At 31.7% G+C, this 22026-nt stretch overlaps 1 protein-coding gene across 4 annotated transcripts in view; it reads right to left on the reverse strand.

Moving 5' to 3' along the window:
* Positions 1-21511, reverse strand: part of LOC125075842 (protein cab-1) — a 49134-nt gene extending 27623 nt beyond the window's left edge. For 3 of the 4 annotated variants that reach the window (XM_047687649.1, XM_047687648.1, XM_047687646.1), the window contains exons 1-2: positions 21441-21511; positions 10235-10413 (exon numbers count right to left, since the gene is read on the reverse strand). In XM_047687649.1, the coding sequence (XP_047543605.1) occupies positions 10235-10413; positions 21441-21501 (240 nt within the window). In that variant the 5' untranslated portion in view covers positions 21502-21511. The remainder of the gene's footprint in view (positions 1-10234; positions 10414-21440) is intronic. The other variant, XM_047687647.1, reaches the window with a different exon arrangement.
* Positions 21512-22026: the final 515 nt, after the last annotated feature.

Genomic DNA, 22026 nt, shown 5'->3' on the forward strand with positions numbered 1-22026 from the left:
GGATAACATTTCTATTCATAACTGGCTTAGATCATCTTATTAAAAACCGCAAATTTTCCAAAATAATTCGAGGACTTCACTTTAATTTATATGAGTCAAACCTGGAATATTGAATTATATCTAAATAAATTTATAAATTGAATTGTTTTTATTATTTTGTACTTGTAGGTTGAATGAAGAACTGTGAATTCAATTTAAATTAATCAGGCACTCCGAAACGTCGTTGCAATAATAATTATCTTCAAGTTCTTTATTTAATACCAAGAAGACGTCAACGTGACCGTCGTAAAAAATATTATGTGAATAATATAGTAAATTAAAAGAATTATACTTGTATTTATAATAAATTTAAATCTGCATATATACCTCTTTTAACTACTTGACTTAAAAATTACACTTTTTACACGATTCCGATAACATTAGTCGTTTCATCTGGTTAAGCAGTTAGTTTGCAGCAGTGAAAGTTAGTATGGGACGAGTGCTCAATGTCGCAAAGGCATACATTAGAGACGTAGAGCTGCAGCCAAATCCAACCAAAATATACTTTTTTCAAGTAGGTTTTTACAAGGGCTTTTTGTCGTTTCACAGAACTTTATTAAACGTTTTGCTACCATTCGGAATGAAGATTTTACCGAGAAGAACCGGCAAGAAACTCAGTAGTCAGCCTGTAGGACACCCATGACAACTAAGTGCTGATGGGCGGCGTTGTCGATTTAAGACAGATACTGCCAGTTATAGGAAGTAGACTAACAGATAAAATTAAAGCGAGCCTCAAGATATTGCCATAGTGGTCTAAGTCTCCATCTTGAAATGTGTCAACAGTAAAACGACCACTAATCAGGTATCTGCAAATTGGAGAGGGTTATTTGGAATCGAATGCAGATGGAAAAATTATATTGTCGTAATACATTTCCCATTCAGTGGCTATATCGGATCAACTAAAAATACACGTGTTCCCAATTTGGAGGAGTATTGAAGAGTGCTGTCGCCAAAGCGCTCTTGGGAATTGGGTTTTCAGAAATTATATATATATAAGATATAAACTGTATAATATGATTTAATAAACGCTTCCAACTGCGTCAATAGGCGAGGAATATTTGTATTGATCTCAAAAATAACCTTAGAGTAATTTTCAGGCCGATTATCGAGTCATCGCCATCATATAGCATTACATTATTCCGTGAACATAGCGTTGTCAGAATTAGGTTTACTTTAAATTGATATCGACTCAAAAGCGCTAGATCAGAATTTTTTATCCAATGTGGGTAGTTTATTTATATTTATATGTGGAGTGGATTGTTTTATAACATGCGTGTTTCGAAGTAAATAATTTGTTGTATTGTACGGAGTTGATTTTCATTGATAATGGCCCACTATGTGCACACAATATAATTATAATTCACGATACATACCGATCCTTGCACCTAATGCGTTACACAATTTGCTGCTTTTGGAGAAAATGCTATTATTATGGATGACAACGCTTGATCAAAGTAAAAAAGCTTAAAGTCTCGACCTCGATTCGGTTGCATGATGTCTGGTCCGTAGAATATATGAAGGAGCTCAATAATATTACTGTCACGGAGAGAGATACTTCAAGAAACCGTTAGATATGTTCGGAAAACATATTAAATTCAAAAAATATGATTCTGGTGAATTTGGAATAACGAAACAAACACAGATTTTCGTTCAATAATTAAATACGTAAATAGTGGTAATTTTAAATTCAGTTCGAGTTCGACAGTCTTCAATTATAATCACCCTTTGTTAACTATAATAATATTATACTAATATTTGTCTCAATAGTTCTAAAACATTAGGAACATCAGATTTTTTTTTAAACTATTTGGTACTTAATGAACAACAAAAATAAAAACCAAGCTACCAAAATTAGAACCGTGCCAAAAATTAATCGATAATACACGCTACAATTTATCGATACTCTTGGACAACACATTTCAGCATCCTCTGGGGTTAATAAGTGCAATAAATACGAAAATAAAATTAACGCTATTTATATATATATAAATGGTAGAAAATTTAATACAAATTGGTTAATTTTTTTTGAATGAGCTACATATATAAGATTCAAAATGAAAATATTTGAATAAAAAATGACTTTTTTTGTACTCTTACAGTACAACGATGACGTTTAAGTGGTCATTAATTTCTGTTTATTCTAGAAAAAAACATATACATCATATCTCTATTTAGCAATACTATTTTCAGTCTAGCCGTTTCAAAATGAGGCCTGAGAAATTGTATTTTTAAACTCAAATTAAATTTAATAACAAAAAATTGTGCTCCGAGGTTATAGCTTTCTAATAACTATTGAATTTATTTATACAGTGAAATAGTTATTCGTTAAGGGTTTTTTTACAAACTTCACGAGTATTTTAAGGTATTGGTAATAATTATGCTCCTTCATGATCTGAAAGGGAACCGATGTGTATCAAAGTATGGTAGAAAATAAATGATTCTTTAATTAAAATACATTTTGTGTTTAAAACGATGAACGACGAAAAGTAGTGGACTAAGGCAACTCATAAATCTTGGTTATTTGATATCCTCTATACTCATTCACAATTCTTAATGCTATTCTGGTTAACTGTTAAAATTAATCGGAGTTGAGATAAGTGGCCTCCAGAAGTTGGCGGATTGGGACTAGGTAAGGGCTGATCATGCTTCGCGGACACGACCAAGGCCTCCTACATCTCTCAGCTTTTAAATATACATAGCACCGCATATAAGGTGGGGAGCTCTCGTATCTTGCTCATGGACGACAGCCCGAATAACCACACCTTGTTGATTATGTTATATCGGAACGACTCCGTAGCCTCTTGAATCCGTACAATAAAAAACTACTACCAAAACTACTAACTAAATGTAATTATTTTCTAATTAAAATTACATCTTTTGCACGTCACTAATTTGATGTGGAGTTCCAAGTCTTAAATTGAAATTCAAACTAGCAAGTGTTCAACTTGCAATAGCAACAAGAAAATAGGAAACAGGCGTATTATGAGTAAGGAACAATTAAGAAAAGAATACAACACATCGGCGATAAAATATTACACCGTAAAACAGAAAAATTATTAATTCAATATGTCAAATAACAGTTCTGTGTTTTGAAATAAAAGCTAATATGTAACAAAATTTAAATCAGCTTTTGATTTGAAAGCTATTTGTTCCTATCGATAAATACGCGTATATATCTGCGAATAATTTTACGTTAAAAGCTAATTGAATACCTATTGAAATATAATACATCAGCAGTACGCTAGATTTACTGCACAAAATTTATGTTTAATTTCTACGTAATTAGCGCGCTCGCTCGTTTATTAATAACGCATATTATGAAGCGGTTTTGCCGCTTATTATATTGCTTAAAGTCGAGTCTCCACAAAAGGAACTAATTTTATCGCAACAAAAAGTCTTAGAATATTGTAAATGTAAAATGTCCAGAATTGAGTTTTCTATTTCAGTAACGGTTGATTCTATTCCGTTTTAGGTGTTGAGGGATATGTAATTGCGTCGAATTTTGATACGCAGTTAAGAATTTAAATCTAAATTTTAATTTTCGATTACTTATATTGATTTCAATTTAACAACTGTATTATAAAAGCCGGTGAGTTTGAAAAGAATTGCAATCGGAGGCAAAAATAGAAATTTCCTATAATTGCAGTGGAAACGCACCTTAATATTATGAGAGTATCTATTATACCCGGGAGCTTTATAATGTTCAAGGATGCTATGTAAGATTAAGTTTGCAGTTATAGTTAGTATTTTATACAAACAAAATCTATAAATGAGTGTAGACGGAACTTAAATTATTTATATGAATAAAGTGAAATAAATGACAGAGCTCATAGATCTCAAACTTTGAAGGTCTTTGTTTTAATGTGTTTAGCCTTGATAGATAACAACATGAAGAAACAAGATTTTGTCGGATGAAATTCTGCAAGTATATACACCCTTTTTTTTTAAAATCACCTTTGTAGGTATAAACAGCACTTATTATATTGTCGTGTTCCTATTGTATTGGTTTTGTGTGGTGTATTTGGTATAATTGTTGCCAAAAAGGACATAACATCTCAGATTGGCGGTGCTTTATTGATTGGCTAATCGGCGGAGGTATCCACTTACTATCAGGTAACAAATTCCGGTCAGCCTTCCTGTTACAAATTGATATACCTTAGTATATGTACAAATGATCGTACGGGGCTTGGATCAGATCCTACGAAATAACATTGGAAAGTTGAAACAGTAGTTATGTTATTATATTTGTGGAACAGGTAATTGAGAAATATTATTTCGGAGACTCATTAGATCAAGAACACCTTAACTCTTTACTTAAATAAACATTAATGGTAAATAATAATGATGATGACATAAATACTAAAAAAAAATAAAAATATCACAGATCATAGAATTCATGTTAACTGGTGAATACCAACGAATTGTTTCTTCCAAAAGTTTTTAACAAAATCAAGAATAATAATGAGGTTTTAATATGGGACATTTGAAAACAAAACGTGTTTTTTACACAATGGGAATTTGCTAACTTAGCCTCTTTATGCTTTCGTAATTTGAAAATGCATATTCAACATGCATTTTCACATTGTGATTTAGTACAATATCCATGAGACTGGGCTAATTATCCACGCCGTGTTTTAATGGATTATCAAGTTCATTTGCCATACGTGTCATTCATCAATCGTAATTCGATTTCGTCAACTAGGTGTCGTGCGACGAATACTGAATTGTATCTGATACGAGCCAGGCTTAGTTTTGCACTGCTTTATGCGTTAACATCGAATAGTGTATAATGTATATGTCAGCGTAAAATTGTAAATACCATTAAATTATATTCTACCTCGCGAGATTGTAAACTGTCGAAAGATTGAGAACCGCCACATACTACAAACAATTTAACATCATCATACTACATACAATCACACCGTCACATACTACATATAATTCAACATAGATTGCAATGCGATCACTCAAAGTAGGTAATTTCAGTTAAATTATAAATGCTAACCTATCCTAACCGAAATGTCTAAATTTATAACTATCGAAATTTTTGACGTTTTATTTTGAGTTAATACACCATCCACAATATTTCGTTCACAATCTAGCGGTATTTACAATTCTACGGTGATATATATAAATCATTTATATACATATGAAAGTTAAACATTAAAAAGATCATTAAATACCTATTTGTTCCAATATATTGCTTAAAAGGCATTTTGATACTGAAATCATTGACGCCCAGTTGTTGATACATATATAGTTAACCAGATATCGTGAGACTTTATGTCAAGAAAACAATGACTGTTACTCACTTGTCTGATTATCGTTGCTCTGTTGAGGATATTTTAATACAAGGTAAAATTAATTCGAAATTGTCCTTTGTATTGTATCTGTGTTATCTCCCTTGAGAGTACCCAGAAATCTTTAATATAATTAGTTATTTTATTGGCTCATTCTGAGCCTTAGTCGTCAATTTCGATTTTAATGTGCCAAATAAGTCTAATTTATTAGCAAGTTCTTTGTTTCGAGGCTGAGTGAATTTAATTCCACAGCAGAAAGAGAAACTTTAATAATTGGACTAAGCATTTCCTTAAGCTTTGGTTACATACAAAATAGATGTAACCGACTTATGTGACCTTGTCTTAATAGTTATATAATAATATTGTCGCTAATATATTGAAAGATAGCTTTTCTTAGTGTGCTCCCTGAGTGACGGCGAACCGCGCACGATGGGCTCGTCGCGCACCTATAAAATACTCGATATGATTGAACCTGTCCGGTCTGCGAGGGGCATTATGTTGCCGGTCGTTATTTGTTACAAGCACAATAAGTGTGTTAGTGTGTAACAAACTATACACTATACTTTTATAAAACAGTATTATAAAAAGATGACTTGTAAATTTAAAAATAGGTAACATATTGTTTTTCGTATTGATATATTATATAATGTATAAAAACATGTTTTCGGTGAATATTAAGTCAGTTTATTATACAGCTTCTGAAATCTGAATTTGAGTTTTCAATCGGAAATATCGGCTGGCTGAATACATGACAGCACAATACACTAACTTAAATCATACCAACAAATATAATAAAAAAAACTCGTCTATTTCCACATTGCACGAGTAAAGTCTATTGTCTTGATATTTATAGTTTTTTAATGCTTTCATTCGTAACTATCATGAAAATGTCAGTAACGTAGGTTAGAAATAAAGCAATGAATACTTAAAGAGCTATAACCAATCAGGCGCAGTCACTGTGTTTACAAACTGCCACTATTATTTAAAATTACGTATTGAAACAGAATTAATAACTAGTTTTTATAAACAGAATATATTAAACTATATCAGTGTAGAAAACGATTGTGAATTTTCCGGAAGTGGTATGGTAGAATGACTATAATAATTATACAATTCAAACATCAAACTATTGTTGATACAATTGTATGTAAATTTTAATTAACCGAGATGGCCCAATGGTTAGAACGCGTGCATATTAACCGATGATTGCGGGTTCAAGCCCAAGTAAGCACCACTGATATTTCCTGTGCTCAATTTGTGTTTATAATTCATCTTGTGCTCGGCGGTGAAGGTAAATATCGTGACAAAACTTAATTTCAACGAAATTCTGATTCATGTGTATCCACCAACCTTCTCAGCAAAAGGAGAGGAGGCCTTAGCCCTTAAGGGGACAATTTACAGTCTGTTACTTTTTATGTTAATTTTCAACATTAAGTAAAATACGGAGTAACTTGTTACAGAATGACTGTAGTTCTGTCTACTTAAGTTATGTCTCTTGGCTATAATTACAATTACCTTTCACCCGAGAACAAAAGAGAATATTTAAAAAAGTATGGTACGTGTTTTTTTATATTTTAAATTGTATGTATACTTTCACCACAATGAAGGCAATACTTATTTTTACGTAGGTATACGTAAAGAAAATCTAGGGTAATTTTAAATAGTTTTACCAAGAATAATCCGCCAAGGCAATCCGTTTGCCTTTTGTCACAATACTAAATATATCTTTTAATTAAAACGCTTATAATTTCAAATTGAAATGAAAACATACTCATAATTCATGAATACGTGTAAACTCGTACCATGTTCAATTAAATAAATGTTTTCTGTAAAAGACAAACTTATTTTGATGTTTCATTGGTATTGATTTATATAAATTATATGGAAAATGAATAAAGGATGACCTACTGTACTGAGTGCAATTACATTTAGCCTGGATTCACGATTGCTATAATTATATATACTGGTTACTTACGTTCAAAGAAGTGTTGTGCATTATTGATACACCCATTCTTATTTCGCTGAATATTAGTATTATTATGAAATTTCATTGAAATTGTATATAAATAATGTTCGTAATAATTTGATGTTTTCAACTTTAATATTTAAAAACCTAAATAAACCTTCATACTTGTAAATTAATAACCATCCTTATAAATATAGAATAAAATACAAGTTTCGTTCTTATCGTTTTATTTGAAATTTCAAATACTATTTATACAAAAAATAAACAAACGCAAACGCAAACATGAAAATGTTCAAAAATATACTGTATTAAATTTAGTTGGAATTGTTTATTTTGCGCCATTGCTGCCGGGGAAACTGTTAAAAAACTATTTCAGCTATTTCGATATTGCAACTACATACATAAACGAGTTTAACAGTTTAACATTTATTAAAAAAATATTATCCTACCTAATATTCAATTATAAAGAGGAAAGTGTTTTTTTTTTATTGATTCCTATGCTTCACGCCTTAACTACTAAACCAGTTATCATCAAATTTTACAAGCACATCGTCAGAGATTCAGAATAGGACATAGGACCCAATAACACCCCCTCCCCCACCCCACTACTCGGTTGAACATTAATACTTCATCATTTATGCTTTAGCTAATGTTTTTAATGCAAGTTGTTAAATCTAAATTAAGTAGGCTGAAATGTTGTTGAAAGTATTTGTTATTTCGTAATAGAGTTACGCAATTAAAAATCGTTAAACTTCTGTAATAATTGTACGTTTTCTTATTGTTGTAAAAAGCGCGGCGACTTTTTTCAATACTTGTTTACTTAGTAACATACTCGTAATGACGTAGCTTACATGTCATATACCAGAGGTCGTGTATACAGGATACATGTACAATAAAATTATGCAGGCTCAATAAAATAAAATAGATACAAATCAAAAAGATAAGATACCCCAAAGGCAACAAACATGTATGTGGAGGTACAAATATAAACAAAAATAATTCTTCTGTATAATGGGAAACAATAACATTTTGTTTTTATAATTTCCAGCCCGATTCTGTAAGAATTCTCTTCGTATTTTCTGTATTCCTGGAGTGTTGATAGCCGACTTATGGCGATACGCCATTTTGATACTTGTATCGGATAAATTTTATAAATATTATAATGAAAATCGCATATCACATTCTGTCAATTCTAGGTCGTGCTATGCGTTGTTTCTCGAGTTTCTACTTACAGAATGATCAATTGTTATTGTTCTTTTTTTTTAATTATTATGTGTAAAGCTAGGCTGTGTCCTAATATCGATGGGAGGAGTATCTGGGGTCATCCACGGCAGGCCTGGCGACAGTGGAGGCGGTTCGTCCCCACTTGAGTCGCTGGGTCAAGAGAAAGCGTGGTACACTCACGTTCAGGATGACGCAAGTATTTACTGGGCACGGATGCTTCGGTAAGTACCTGCACGGGATAGCGCGGCGGGAGGTGTCACCCTCCTGCCATCAGTGTGGTGCGTCAGTGGACACGGCGTACCACACCCTGACTGAGTGTACTGATGGGCCCCAGAGGCATTCCCTGGTGGCGTCTTTGGGCGGAGACCTCTCGCTACCGAGCGTCATCAACGCAATGCTCGGTAGCGAGGCGTACTGGTCAGAAATACGCTCCGTCTGCGAAAACGCTATGTCGCAGAAGGAGGCAGCGGAACGGGAGCGGAAGGTGGCCGCTGCTGCAGACCCAATCCGCCGAAGAAGACCGGGGAGGAGGAAACAACGCTACGCGCACATTCTCCCCCCGCCTCAATAGGCGCCACAGGGGCTAGGAGGGTTCTCAGTACCCCGGGAATCCCCCCTAGAAATTGGAGGCCCGCATAGGTGGGCTGACCGTCAGGGCGTCACGGTAGCATGCGAAAGCGATCCCGTGGCGTCCACCGATGAGACGGAGAGGGTATTCCGGTGTGCCGCTAACATCTTGGGCACCGGCGAGTCCCACATACCACGCCCCCCACTTCCACGTGGGTGAAACGCGTAACGCGTTTTTCCAGCGAAAAAAAAAAGGCTGTGTCCTAATATATTCAAATTTCTCTTCCTTGTAGATGAAAATGTAGATCAAACTTACTATATCAACGATCAAGTTTGCTTATGCTCCAGTTTCAAGTTGACGATAACAGACGTAGCGCTCGAGATGACGTTAGCTTGTAGAAACTTTACCTTCATATAACTATTATATTATTATTAATATCCTTGTTTTAACTAAAACACATTTGCTGAATGAATGAGCTCTAATAACGGTAGCTCTTTAAATAAATTAAATAAAATATTGTCAAAGATATCAAAACAAGTACCGAAATCATCTTGAAGCCGATTATAGAAAAACCTATAACGATATATGTCCCTACCTGTTCACTTGTTCAGCCGTTATAATTAATCATTTCACCGTAAATAGTACCTACATTGTAAAAATGTTTGAACGTAATAATTAATCAATACTTGGTTTGTAGCCACGTTATGAATATTTAAATGCTTTCCATTAGAACATTTAATATACATAATTGTAAAAATGTTATCAGCTTCCTACATATTTGACTATTTGACTCAGCCGCTTCGCTGGGCGCAATATATTACTTAATTGTCATGGAGTGCATTTTACTGAAACGAAATCTTACATATAACAAGAAAACGATAATTCCTCGGCTCTAAACAGTGTTGACTTTTCATGAGCAAATTTTTATTCATTAAAGTGTTATTTTCGTTAAGTCTTTGGCTTCCGCAACAAGAACACCTTGACGAGCTAATGTTCTTTCAATCTTTCAGATTATAACTTACTTGTATCGTTAAAAAGTTGACTTAAAATTGAACCTTTAATATTTTTAATGCTCACTAAATATTTATTTTTAGATCTCTAACAATTTGTTTTAAAACAAAAAAATTAAACACTTACCCGATCAAGAAGGCTTTCTTCATGTGGTTGAGGGATGCGCGGGGAGTCGTCATAGCCGATGTCGTGTGGAAGGAGGAATCTCGGAAGAATATAAGCCGTTAGAAATTCGGGCGGAGACGGAATGGGCACTCTTTGCCGCTGCGGTCCGGGAAGTCCCTCGGGCGGTGCATTGGTAGCTACTGAAAAATAACTCGTTTTAGTTTCAAAGGTCAACAGAGCGACAAGTTTTAGGAAATAATCGAAACTCAATTTATGTAATAAAAGTTTTTGGTACGAGTAATTATAGCCAAACGGATTTGGTGAAACCGAACAGGTCATTTAAATTTCACCAGAATGGCCTAGTTAACGAAAAGCTCTCCCTTTATTTTTTTGGGAATTAATTTACATACTATAAAGTAATAATTAAATAAACATTATAAAATAAATTAATACTTATACTTGCTTTATACTAACTAGGCATTTTAAAAACAAGTGTTAACGTAATTAAAACAAAGTTTTTTTTATATATTTGTACAAAAACTTTTAACGTTTTAATTTAAGTAATTGTTCATTTTTTGTTGATGTAACCAACACGCGGAACACGGTAAATAAAAATTGAACTTTAACAATTTGGCTTTACGGTATAAAGGTACTCGAGGCAAAATATTTTCATATAGTAAAAGAATTATATTTTGTTTGTATGATACGGATTCTTAATTTTTAATCTTTTGATCATTATTGAAATCATTGATTTATTGTTGACACTGATAATCGTTGGTAATACGTGAACGTTTTTGACATAGTACCTACTATCAACCGTTGGATATTTGCGTATAAAAACTTAAGAACAAAGGATAATGTTCATATACATCACAAACATAATATACAGAAATTTTCGGTCTGAAAAAAAGAAATAAGACCTAAAAATTGAAACAAAAATAAATAAAAATATTTGATGTGTCGTACAATCGGGCGGACTTATGGCTAATTAGCCATTTCTTCCAGACAACCCAAGGATAATGCAAGCTTATAAATAAAATCCTTGTATAAATATTAGTTACGTAATACGTAAGCTTCATCAGAACTACATAGAGAGAACATGCAATCGTTCAGCTGAAATAAAAAAAAGAATTTGTTATTACTCTCGCTATTCAAAACTCACATCCTTTATAAGCTTCAAGAAATAAGTAGTGCATTTTTAATCCTCTTGGAGTTTTGAACTATGTACTTAGATAGATATAAGACACAATATTTTCTCTCGTATACACGTGACAACTGGCTTACCGGATTCGATAATAAACTACTTTAAGTAAGTACAGATTAGTTCACACGCAACGTGTTCGAATAAAATCACGTTTCATTCGGATTGCAAATAATATCTACCTACATCACAATGCAACAAGCTAAAATTGAAAGAAAACAAAATTAAAGCAGATTTTAATTGCTACACATTGTTTTACTATACGGGACAGTGGCGAATTTCTTATAATAACCGGCGTGTAAGGGCACAAATGGCCTAATAGACATATTGCAAGAAAGGCAGAGCAATGGTGGAATTATTGAAAGCCCGGGTCGGGGAAACCAAAAATAATTGGGAATTTTTACCAAGGAATACTCAGGAACGCCGAGGCAGTTAGGAGGATGGCAGTGGAAGCAGACACGGGGGCCACGAAAAGCCCCTAAGTTATTTGTCCTGTGCATGATTTCTCTTCAATTGAGTCACATTGGCATAATATCGATACAATAGAGAGTGTTTATAAAAAATGTACAGTATATTTCCTACATCTGGCTTATCAGACTGCATTGGAAACGACGGCCATGACCGATCTGTCAGGAGGACATCAATTAATCAATCAATTAAAAATACATAACTTGGCGTTTGTGTATTTCAGTCTGGGCTAGTAACCACTCATCAGATATTCTATCATTAAACAGCAATATTTAGTGTAATGTTCACATGTAAAGTCGATTTACAAGTTACATAATATCAGCTCGCACGCTGTGCACACACACCGTTTTTTTTCAGCGCACAAATTTTGATATATTGTCCTATTTTGGCGCGCTTTCGCGATGTGTGTCACTCGAGATAACAGATACATAAATACACCGATAATATATACTTATTAATTTAGAATATAAATCTAATACTAATTATTATGTTATTACAGATCTGTGTACACTACACTAAGTATTGTTATGTGCCAGTTTGGTGAAAGGTGAGGGGGACCCATTGTAACTACATGCACAAGGGTTTTTATAGGGTTATAAAGGTTCGGCGATGTAAGAAATGGTTTGAATTTATTACGGCACCAATGTTGTGGTTGGGACTTACCATCAGGTGATCTAATTGCAAGTCCAACTGTCATGCTAAATGCAAAATGTGTGTGAGTGGTTGAAATGACATTTCGGTAAATGCAGAGACATTTTGTAATTTAAATCATCGCAAGCGTACACATGTCATAATGTTTTATAAATAAATATCAAAATGTAACATTCATCAAATAAAAAAATGCTATATAGTTGAGTATTGTTGTAGTTTTTCAAAAACTTACAATATTTTTTATTCCCCTTCAAAATCAAAATAAACTTATTCAAGTAGGCTTATACAAGCACTTTTGAATTGTTTTTTTAAAAAACTATATTAAGTGAATCTACCACCGATTAGAAATGTAGATTCTACCGAGAAGAACCGGCAAGAAACTCAGTAGTTACTCCGTCCTAATGTTTAAAATGCAAAGTTATGTTATTTAAATCCAATTATAAATGTGTATAATATAAATAATATCCTGCCTGGAAGTCAACGAGTATTAGGTCCACGCTTTTTTATTATCTATATAATCCTGCGTTGAATAATATGCTTTTTTTAGTAATGCATTTTTTTTACAAATTATACGAACTAATCAATCGGCAAAGATAAAAATATCTGCGTAATTTTATTCTAGAATATTCTAGATACTTTGTAAGTAGGATTTATTGTCTTTGCGAAGTCGGAAACTGACTCGTCGTTATAATCTTATCCTTGTATAATATTGTGACGCAACAGTGAGTATTCCTACTTTTTAAAAACTCTTTTTTATACTATTAAGCAAATAACGCATTATTTTTATATTTATGAAGAACGTATAGTTATAAAATATCAAATTAAAACTTTACGTCTATGTTATATTAAAAAAATTCAGGCCTATCTTTCTGGACGAAGAAGGCGGTTGCATTATCTCTGGTATCTGTCTAATAAAAGCATGTGCTTCTGACTGATATCTAAGATTGTGTTTGGACAGCTGTATTTCAGTCCGAAATTGTGAGTGGTTAAAACTCGAGAAATATTTATCATGTGCCTCCAATCCCTCACAGAGATTTGGAAGTTCATCATTCCTATGTTTGCCTTTGGATGTTTGTGAATTCATCGAGGCGGTTACTTTTTCAGCAAAACTTATACAACTTACACTTTACAGATTAATATTTTATTTTTTAAAGCTCTCGATATTTTTTGCTCTATGGCGCAGGTGTACTTGTCTTACTGTGTTTTAGACCTCTCTGTTTAATCAGTCTTTGTGAGGTTCTGTCGAACCATCTTGCCCAGTACCTCAGCTCTTTTAGTTTGAATACTTTCGAAATCGCTGACTTCAGACACTATTAAGAGGGATGGTGAGACAGTAGATCGCGATGCTTGTGGCTTAGAAAAATTAATGTCATCTACTCTGCGTAAGTCAAATTGTAGCTGCCTTCAAGCTTAAAATAATGCAAGTGTTCTGCGATCCTCGCGTGTTCCTTCAACTATTGTACTTAAGTAAACGTCATATTGGTTTTCCTTGTGATGTTAAAGATTTTGTCTAAATTTGAAAAAAATGATAGCCATTATATTCTATTACTTCGCGAATCTCTATTTCCCGTAGTGAAGGTGTATTTTGGCGTAATTAAAATTAGGCGTAATTAGGCGTGTTCATGGCTGCCCAATATCCATGGCGAGTTCATCTGCACGCTCGTTTTCAGCAGTATCAGTCTTAGATTGTTCTCTGTAGTGTGTTTAGCGACGCTTGATGCTCAGTCGCTTTCAAATTATTATAGGTTCTTATAAAACTTGACATAAAATTTGACTGTTATATCGAGATATCGAAATATCAATCAGTTGTTCTTGCAGTTTTCTAATCGCAAATAATTAGGTCCTTGGTTTGACTTACGGGCTGGTTATATAAAATTTAACTTATAAATTTATATAAATATATATATATATTTAAGTAACTTTGGACTTTGAAAGAGTCTTTGTTATTTGAGCACAATAAAAAGAATAAATACGATTAAAAAATAAGTCATAATCGATTATATGAAAAAACAAACACAGGAGTAAATTACAAAATAAGAAGGTGCTGGTTTCATTTCATTTTCATAGCAGTTTGACGTCACAAATAGGTTAAGATAACCACTCAGCCCTTGTTGGAAACTTGTAAGCACAGATTTCAGTGGACGCCATGCAAATATTGACTCATACGAACGACAACATTTATTACATAAAATATTAAAAAATACTCGTAGACAAATAATTATTTATAAAATATTATAGAGATACTAAATAAAAGCACCCAATGTTTACAAATAGTGGCAGCTGATTACCAATTAGCGACCAGTCCACTTAAGTTTAATAACAACTGAAAATTGTATTGATTTTTTATTATTGTTATTAGTCAGATTAACGTGCAATATGTACGTATGGCGAAACTTTAAATTTTATAACACCAATTAATAAATAATATAATTAATTGCCTCAGTTATTTCATCTTCACTATACCGGCATCATTTATGTATTGCGTTTCGTGAATATGATGGATACTCCATTAAATCCACGTATTAAAACAGAAACGTGTGCAGGCATATATAGGTTTTAGTGCGAACAAATAGTCTCGGTCCCATCACAGAGTCTGCATAATTAAACTTGGACAGTTCTAGTGTGTCACATTGTCGGACATATTTCAGGCTATATAATATTATAGGAAGGTCTAAAACAATTCAAAACCGTGTTAAGAACGTGATCTTTCTCAAACCGAAAATCTCTGTTCATAACTGCACCGAGATTTATTTCAATTGCATTTTGAAGTGTTAACTTCTTTTTTGCATATTTTAATAACTAACGCTAGCCTTGATATTTTTATCAAATTTTTGATCCTGTTGTTAGATATGTAGTTTGGGTGGTTAATTGAGAAGCAATTGCATCCCGACCACAAATATTTTATTAAGTTCAGAATTATTGTACGATAAAAGTCGAAATGATAATATTATACGTATTTTGGATATCATTAGGCAAATTATGAATTTGGCATTATATTATAACATTAATCCATTCGGAACATTTCTCGAAACTTCGATTTAGAATTTGACATAAGCCTATCTTTGTTTTTAATGTACACTGTTTTAATAATTGAGTTTACCATTTAAAATCACCAGAACTAGGATAATAGTTGGGGTATAATTAAAAGGTCTAAAATAAATAGTTAAATATCTAATCGTCCTGCGCGTTAGCCTGTTTTCTCTAAACTTTTTAAAATTATCCGCTAGGAGCAGCAGTATTTGGGTAAATTCTTCTTGAATCATTAAAAAAGTGGTTTACTTCGGAATCAACCACGAATCGTAAGTCATTACGGTCAATATAATCAATATAATCAATTATTGTCAATAGGGGCATTATAACAAATGTTTTCATAGCATTCTTCAGACGAAACAGACTAATTTAAAATGTTGTCTGAAGTATTAATAAGCGCTAGCGTTGTTATTAGTACGGTGTTTATAAAAAAAATTAATTGGTTGATAGATAATTTGCAGTTTTTAATTATTAAGTATTTATATAACGTTAGAGCTTAAGTTATTGTCGTTCATTTTATATACTTCTTATAACTTATTGAATATACGGGAATAAAAATATTATGCAATATATATATTGGAATATGTACTCTTTAGCTTATAATATTAAAATATTATTGTTTAGTTTATATATACCAAATATATATTTATTTAAAATAGTTCCACCATTTTCGAGTTACGAAATTAAAAACAAACCGGCTCATAATTTTATAAGATTTTAACTCAAAAAATGTTTTCTTATTTTATGACTAACTTTTAGAGCTTAGTTGTAATAATAAGTCCAAACTTAATATATTTTTTTAAAGAGCTTCATAGAGAACATAGTGCACAAAAAAAGCAAGTTTTGTTTAAAAATATAGATTTATTTAGACAAATATTCAGAAAATTGTATCCAGAATGCGAATTAAGATAGCTTAATGCTATTAATAACATATACAGCTTACTATCAAAACCAGTTTACCAGATCAAGTTATTTCACGTATGACTTCAAAGTCAATAAGGTCTTAGAGTCCGTTTGACATTCGAAGTGCAAACAAATTGGTCGAACAGACTAATCCATATTGGCAACTGTATCAGATAATAGTGGGTCCGGGAATTCAGTCCTTAAATTTACAGAGAATACTGAATTCGATTTGCAATACACTGGAAATAGGAAATGGTTTATCCTTTGGCTGATCTTTCGATAGTTGAAATAGGTAACTTGTCCATTTCCTTTATCTTTTTCAGGTATATGAGCAAATATTTTAATATGAAATGATGAGATACACTTTATTTGTTTATTCTACTTGTAAAGAGTTACGATTTTTTGGCTACACAATGTAATTAGTGCTCAAAATTTGTTTATTTTTGTTACTTAATTACCTGCTACGGAAGAAAAATAAAAATATTTCTTATAATATTCATATTTAAAAATAAAATTTGGCACAAATAAGTAGGAAAACATAGTCAAAGTTAAATGATTTAGAAAAATGGATCAATTAATCTGCACTAATTACGATAGTTTTCAGTATTTCTTATCTCGTAGGCGGAGTGAAATATTAGAAAGGTGAAAATAGTTATTATTCAAAGAAACAACTTAAAATGAAAATATTAACAGTCAAGTCACTACCGATTTTCAAAAAGAGAGGTAATGACGAATATTATTTAAAATTTGAAAGAACCTGAACTATTATATGCACGAAAAGAAACAAAATCAAATTACTAATTATTTAAAAAAAATGTTTAATTTATATAGAAGGAAAGAAACTCATTATTATTAAGTTATAATTTAGAAAGAAGAAATAGTCAAATTACAACCCACTTTCGTAAACAATATCCACCTTAGACAAAACTATTTACAACAGTGCCTAATTTGTATTACGAAAAGAATAGAACGTACGCTCGAAAAAAAAACAATACCATAAGTAATAAAAAAAAATAACGAGAACAAATTTCACCCGATTTAAAAAAAACGATAAACTGCAACCATAGAACATAATGGTGACGATAATTCTCTGCATTTCATATGGACGAATTATTAAATATATCATGTAAGTTCTAAATACAAAAATGAAAGATAATTCGTTTTAGAATTAAAATAAATCACTTGCTCATTATGCTATTATGCGTCGGTTGAATTGGTTTATCATCTTTTATTTATTTCTAATATACTTCCACATATTGTAATATGAAAATCATTTTTATTTCCTACTGTTCTGTACAATTGTGTGCAGATTTCAGAACCACATCTGATGAATTTAAAATACGCTCTGTACGCCTACAAAAACAAAAAAAAAACTTCGATTTTAATTAGAAGCTGAAATAATTAAAATTCACTATTTTTAGTAAATGTACTATATTATTTGAAGTGTCTCTAATTCATATATATTATATTTGATATATTTCTTTAAGCCTCTACAATATTAAACACGATTAGTAGCTTGCTTTTGCAGAAGCGTAATTTTTTGTATAATACGTGCTAATTTATTTAAAAATATACTCTATAGACTTGATAAAGTTTATTAAAATCTTTAATATTTTAGTAAAATCTTTTATTCGTTTCGCTAAACATTTCGGATATCGGTTACGATCAAGCTTTACAGATTATGCAATTAATTAACTTCCGATTTTTATTTTAAAAACATGATGTACAAATTGGTATTAATTTACCTTTACACGTCATTTAAAAACAGTCATTCTTGTTTCTTTTATATAACATACGATTGTGCTTTTGTTAGTCGAATACCCTTTTGAAGAAGGTATAACGGCTTTGTGTGTGAGAATTTCTTTGTGGATGCATTTTCTGCAATTGCGTAAGCTTATTAAAGTATCTTATGAAGAAATTCTTTGCAAAGGAGAGAACGATGTATAAAGGATTTCTATTTTCTGATTTAACATTGCTAACGAAAGCAATTGTTATTGGGTACATTATATAATAGAGGAAGTTACGCTCATTATATAAAACTATTATCGTGTCAGTGTTAATCTTTCATAAGAGACGTATTTAATATGCTTCTGGAATATTATTTTAAAGCGCTTCGCAAATATTGCAGTGAAATGGTTGACTCTCGAACTCTAAGAACAACTTTGTGGATTTAAATTACATCATTCATGACGGCTTATTAAAAGCCATAGTTCGGTTGGAACTAAAATTTGCATTAACTTTGCTTTGAATAACTTTCATATCTGCAACTCAAAATCCAATGAACAAATTGAACAATTATGATACTATATATATCTAATAGAACTAAATAACTGTGTTATATTTAAAAAACAAAAGTATTCTGTTAATCTCTCGTATCTTTTTCCGCGGAATATGTGGAAACCATAAAAAATAATTCAATGGAACTCAATGTACTCGTATTCATATATTTTAAGGTATATGAACTTGTATGATGATTTTGTATCTCGTGAAATAAAATGGATCACAGGCGGTGTTGAAAAAGTTGTGAAATATTTTCTTATATAAGATCAACTCTGACGCATCATCCAAAAACTATAGAAAATAATTCAATGAGACTCTGTTAAGTAAAACATTTGAAACTGGGTCAACGTGTAGGATATTTTATATTCATTGAAAACAATACAGACTACGAGGTAATGAAAAACTTTCGAGTCCAGCTTGACGCGAACAATGATAAATATTTTTGGTTGTTATTCATATAACGACATTAGTGTTTTGTTTATATAATGTTTATTATTGTGACACGAAACAATTGAATTGAAATTTGAGGTGAAACTAAGAATATTAACAACCGAATTTGTGGATTTACTCTGAAAAATAGCTTTTGCATAAAGGTATTTTTTTAAGTAGACGTAATAATAAAGTTGTATAAAAATTAAAACAAAAAGAAACTATTTATATAAGTTAGAATTTTTTTATTATTTGTTGGCCCTATCCTGTGTGCTCATACCATTCCTGTATTTGTTTATACCACTTGAAATTTTGCACAGTTCTGTTCTGTAAGCTACAATTTGCACATGCTTGAACCTTTGTTGGTGTAACTATAATAAAAATAAAACTTGAACCTACTGTTATATTTATTCTACATTGACTGCTAATTTTAATCTGTCTAGTCTGATAGTATGACTGACCTTTTTAATAATATCAATAATAAAAATAACTTGAATGATCATTGCTTAATTTTAAGTATTATACAAATTATTTTATTTTTTTGTGAATTTTATCGAAAACCGGATATTGGCAGTTATCGAAAAATCTGGTTTGCATTTTGAACGAAGAAACGTACGACAACCGCGAATACATTCGCGAGCAGGCAAAGTTTATTTCGAATTTCAATAGAGCTATCAATCGATGGCTAAATTGAAATGGAACTGTGATCTTAAAGAGCGAAATGAATTTATACTCTATTTGAGCCAAATATGCAATAATAATAAATAATAAAATAAAATAGTTCAATGAGATTTATTATTATACGATTAATAATTTTAGTTCAGTGTTTGTAAATTAGGAAATTATACTTTCTAGTGCTATGAAAACTATTCAGAAGTGTTAAATCATTGTTTGATTTTGCTTGGTTAGTAGTGCTCTTTAAATTTGAGTAAACGGATAATAATAGATTTATATCTAATAAGCAGCAGATTAAGGGGGCAGTCTAAGGGGCTCAAGATTCTCCTTCTCCCAAATTAGCTGAGTCTTCCGTTACAAATTTTCCAAAAATATTTTATAGAAATTATTGTAACTTAAATATATTATAATTTAAATAAGGTATTTTTATTTATTTATAAGCTCTTATAATAATTGTTATTTTGCAGCCGGGGTTGCTTCATTCTTATTTTAAAATGCTTATCAGATTAAACTTTGATTGGTGACAAATGGCTACACCACGAGTAAAATGGAAATGCTGTTTTGTACATGTTGCGTCACTGACGATTTTTTATATTCCTTTGAAAGGTTTTTGTTACAATAGCTCGCTATTTCAATATTGAAATATTTATTGATTTACGGATTAGGTTCGTTTTCACGGAAAAGGCTTAAGCTTTTCATTTTTATTCGTTGTACATTTGCAGGCAATATAGAAAGCAACCTTTTTGTGTAGGTTTTTGCAGTCGTACATACTTATGTTTTTCAATTGTTTAGTTAAACAAGGGAAATGTTTAGTGAAAACATTTTGAAATTATCTTCGGTTTATAGCATTATGTATTTTATGTTATATATTGATGCGCTTATAATGTACTACTATGAAATATGCCAAGGCCCTTTAAAAGATAATGAGGGTTTGATGATGACGAAAATTAAATCAAGAGATTCTTTGCAGTGCAAATAGTTATACATTTACAGTTACGATGATCTTATCAATTTTTTATTAATTAATGTATGTTATTTATATTTAAATTATCTTTTATGAACAATTTAAATGTGTACTATATAATATATTTAGTATATTTAATAATATTTTCGTATTATGTTCAGTACCGCTCTTATCTTTTGCCGCAATTATGCCTAACCTACATGTACACATGTAGTCAGTTTTTTTTTGTTTTGAACAAGTTTAGTAACAAATATAAGTTATTCTATATGAAGTTATTGGAAAAACTAAACGCTTTTTTTAAACCACGAAAGCAATTGCATGTCATGTACCGATAATAATCCAAAAGATATAACACTTAATATTAAAGATTTCTGAATAATATAAAAAAAAACACGTAAAGCTAAAATAGAAATAAAAAATAACTTAAACACCATAAAAAATATAATACTGTTAACAGGTACAAAAACTAACAAAATCATATGCACGAAGCGTAACAGGTGTCAGTCGCTCGCAGTCCCGTCGAAAAATAAATTCTCGCTATTGCTAGACAAATAGAAATATTTAATCGCACTGCATAGTAAAATCCTGAAATTTCGCAACTACATAAAACTTTTTTTTTTACTTACCAGGTGGGCGGGCTACGGCGCACGCCAGCGCCGAAGCGACGAGCGCCAGCAAGGTGTGCATGGCTCGAAATGTCGTGTAAACTCTGACGATGTTTACTGGTTTTGCAACGAGTCCTGTCGCGCACTCGCGCACCGATCGATACCCGCCCACATGATAACCACCTACTATCAAACAGAATGTCGTATCTCCCATTCCAGATAATACTAGCAATCTAAACCCATTGAAATAGATGTTATTTTACGGACTTAGTATCTTCTTCGAATGGGCATTAAACAGGATTGTGCATCCGATATGTTGGTAAACCTGGAATAACGACCTTTTTACAGAAGCATAGGACTTAAATTTCAATTTTTCGAGACTAAATCTACATACGGCCTGAATGAAATCTTAGTCCTTAATGACGTGTGTCCACGGGTAACATGAGATAAATATTATTCAACACAATTGTGTTAAGCTAGCTTTCCGCTCGTGGATTGCTTCCATGTACGATATGATTTGTATAAACAAATATTTCATTAAAAATGTTAAAAAGCTATAAGTGATATAATCAAAAAGAATTTGTTCTTTATAATTTTCACCTCATTT

This window comes from Vanessa atalanta, chromosome Z (assembly GCF_905147765.1).
Source record: "Vanessa atalanta chromosome Z, ilVanAtal1.2, whole genome shotgun sequence".
NCBI classification, from domain to species: domain Eukaryota; kingdom Metazoa; phylum Arthropoda; class Insecta; order Lepidoptera; family Nymphalidae; genus Vanessa; species Vanessa atalanta.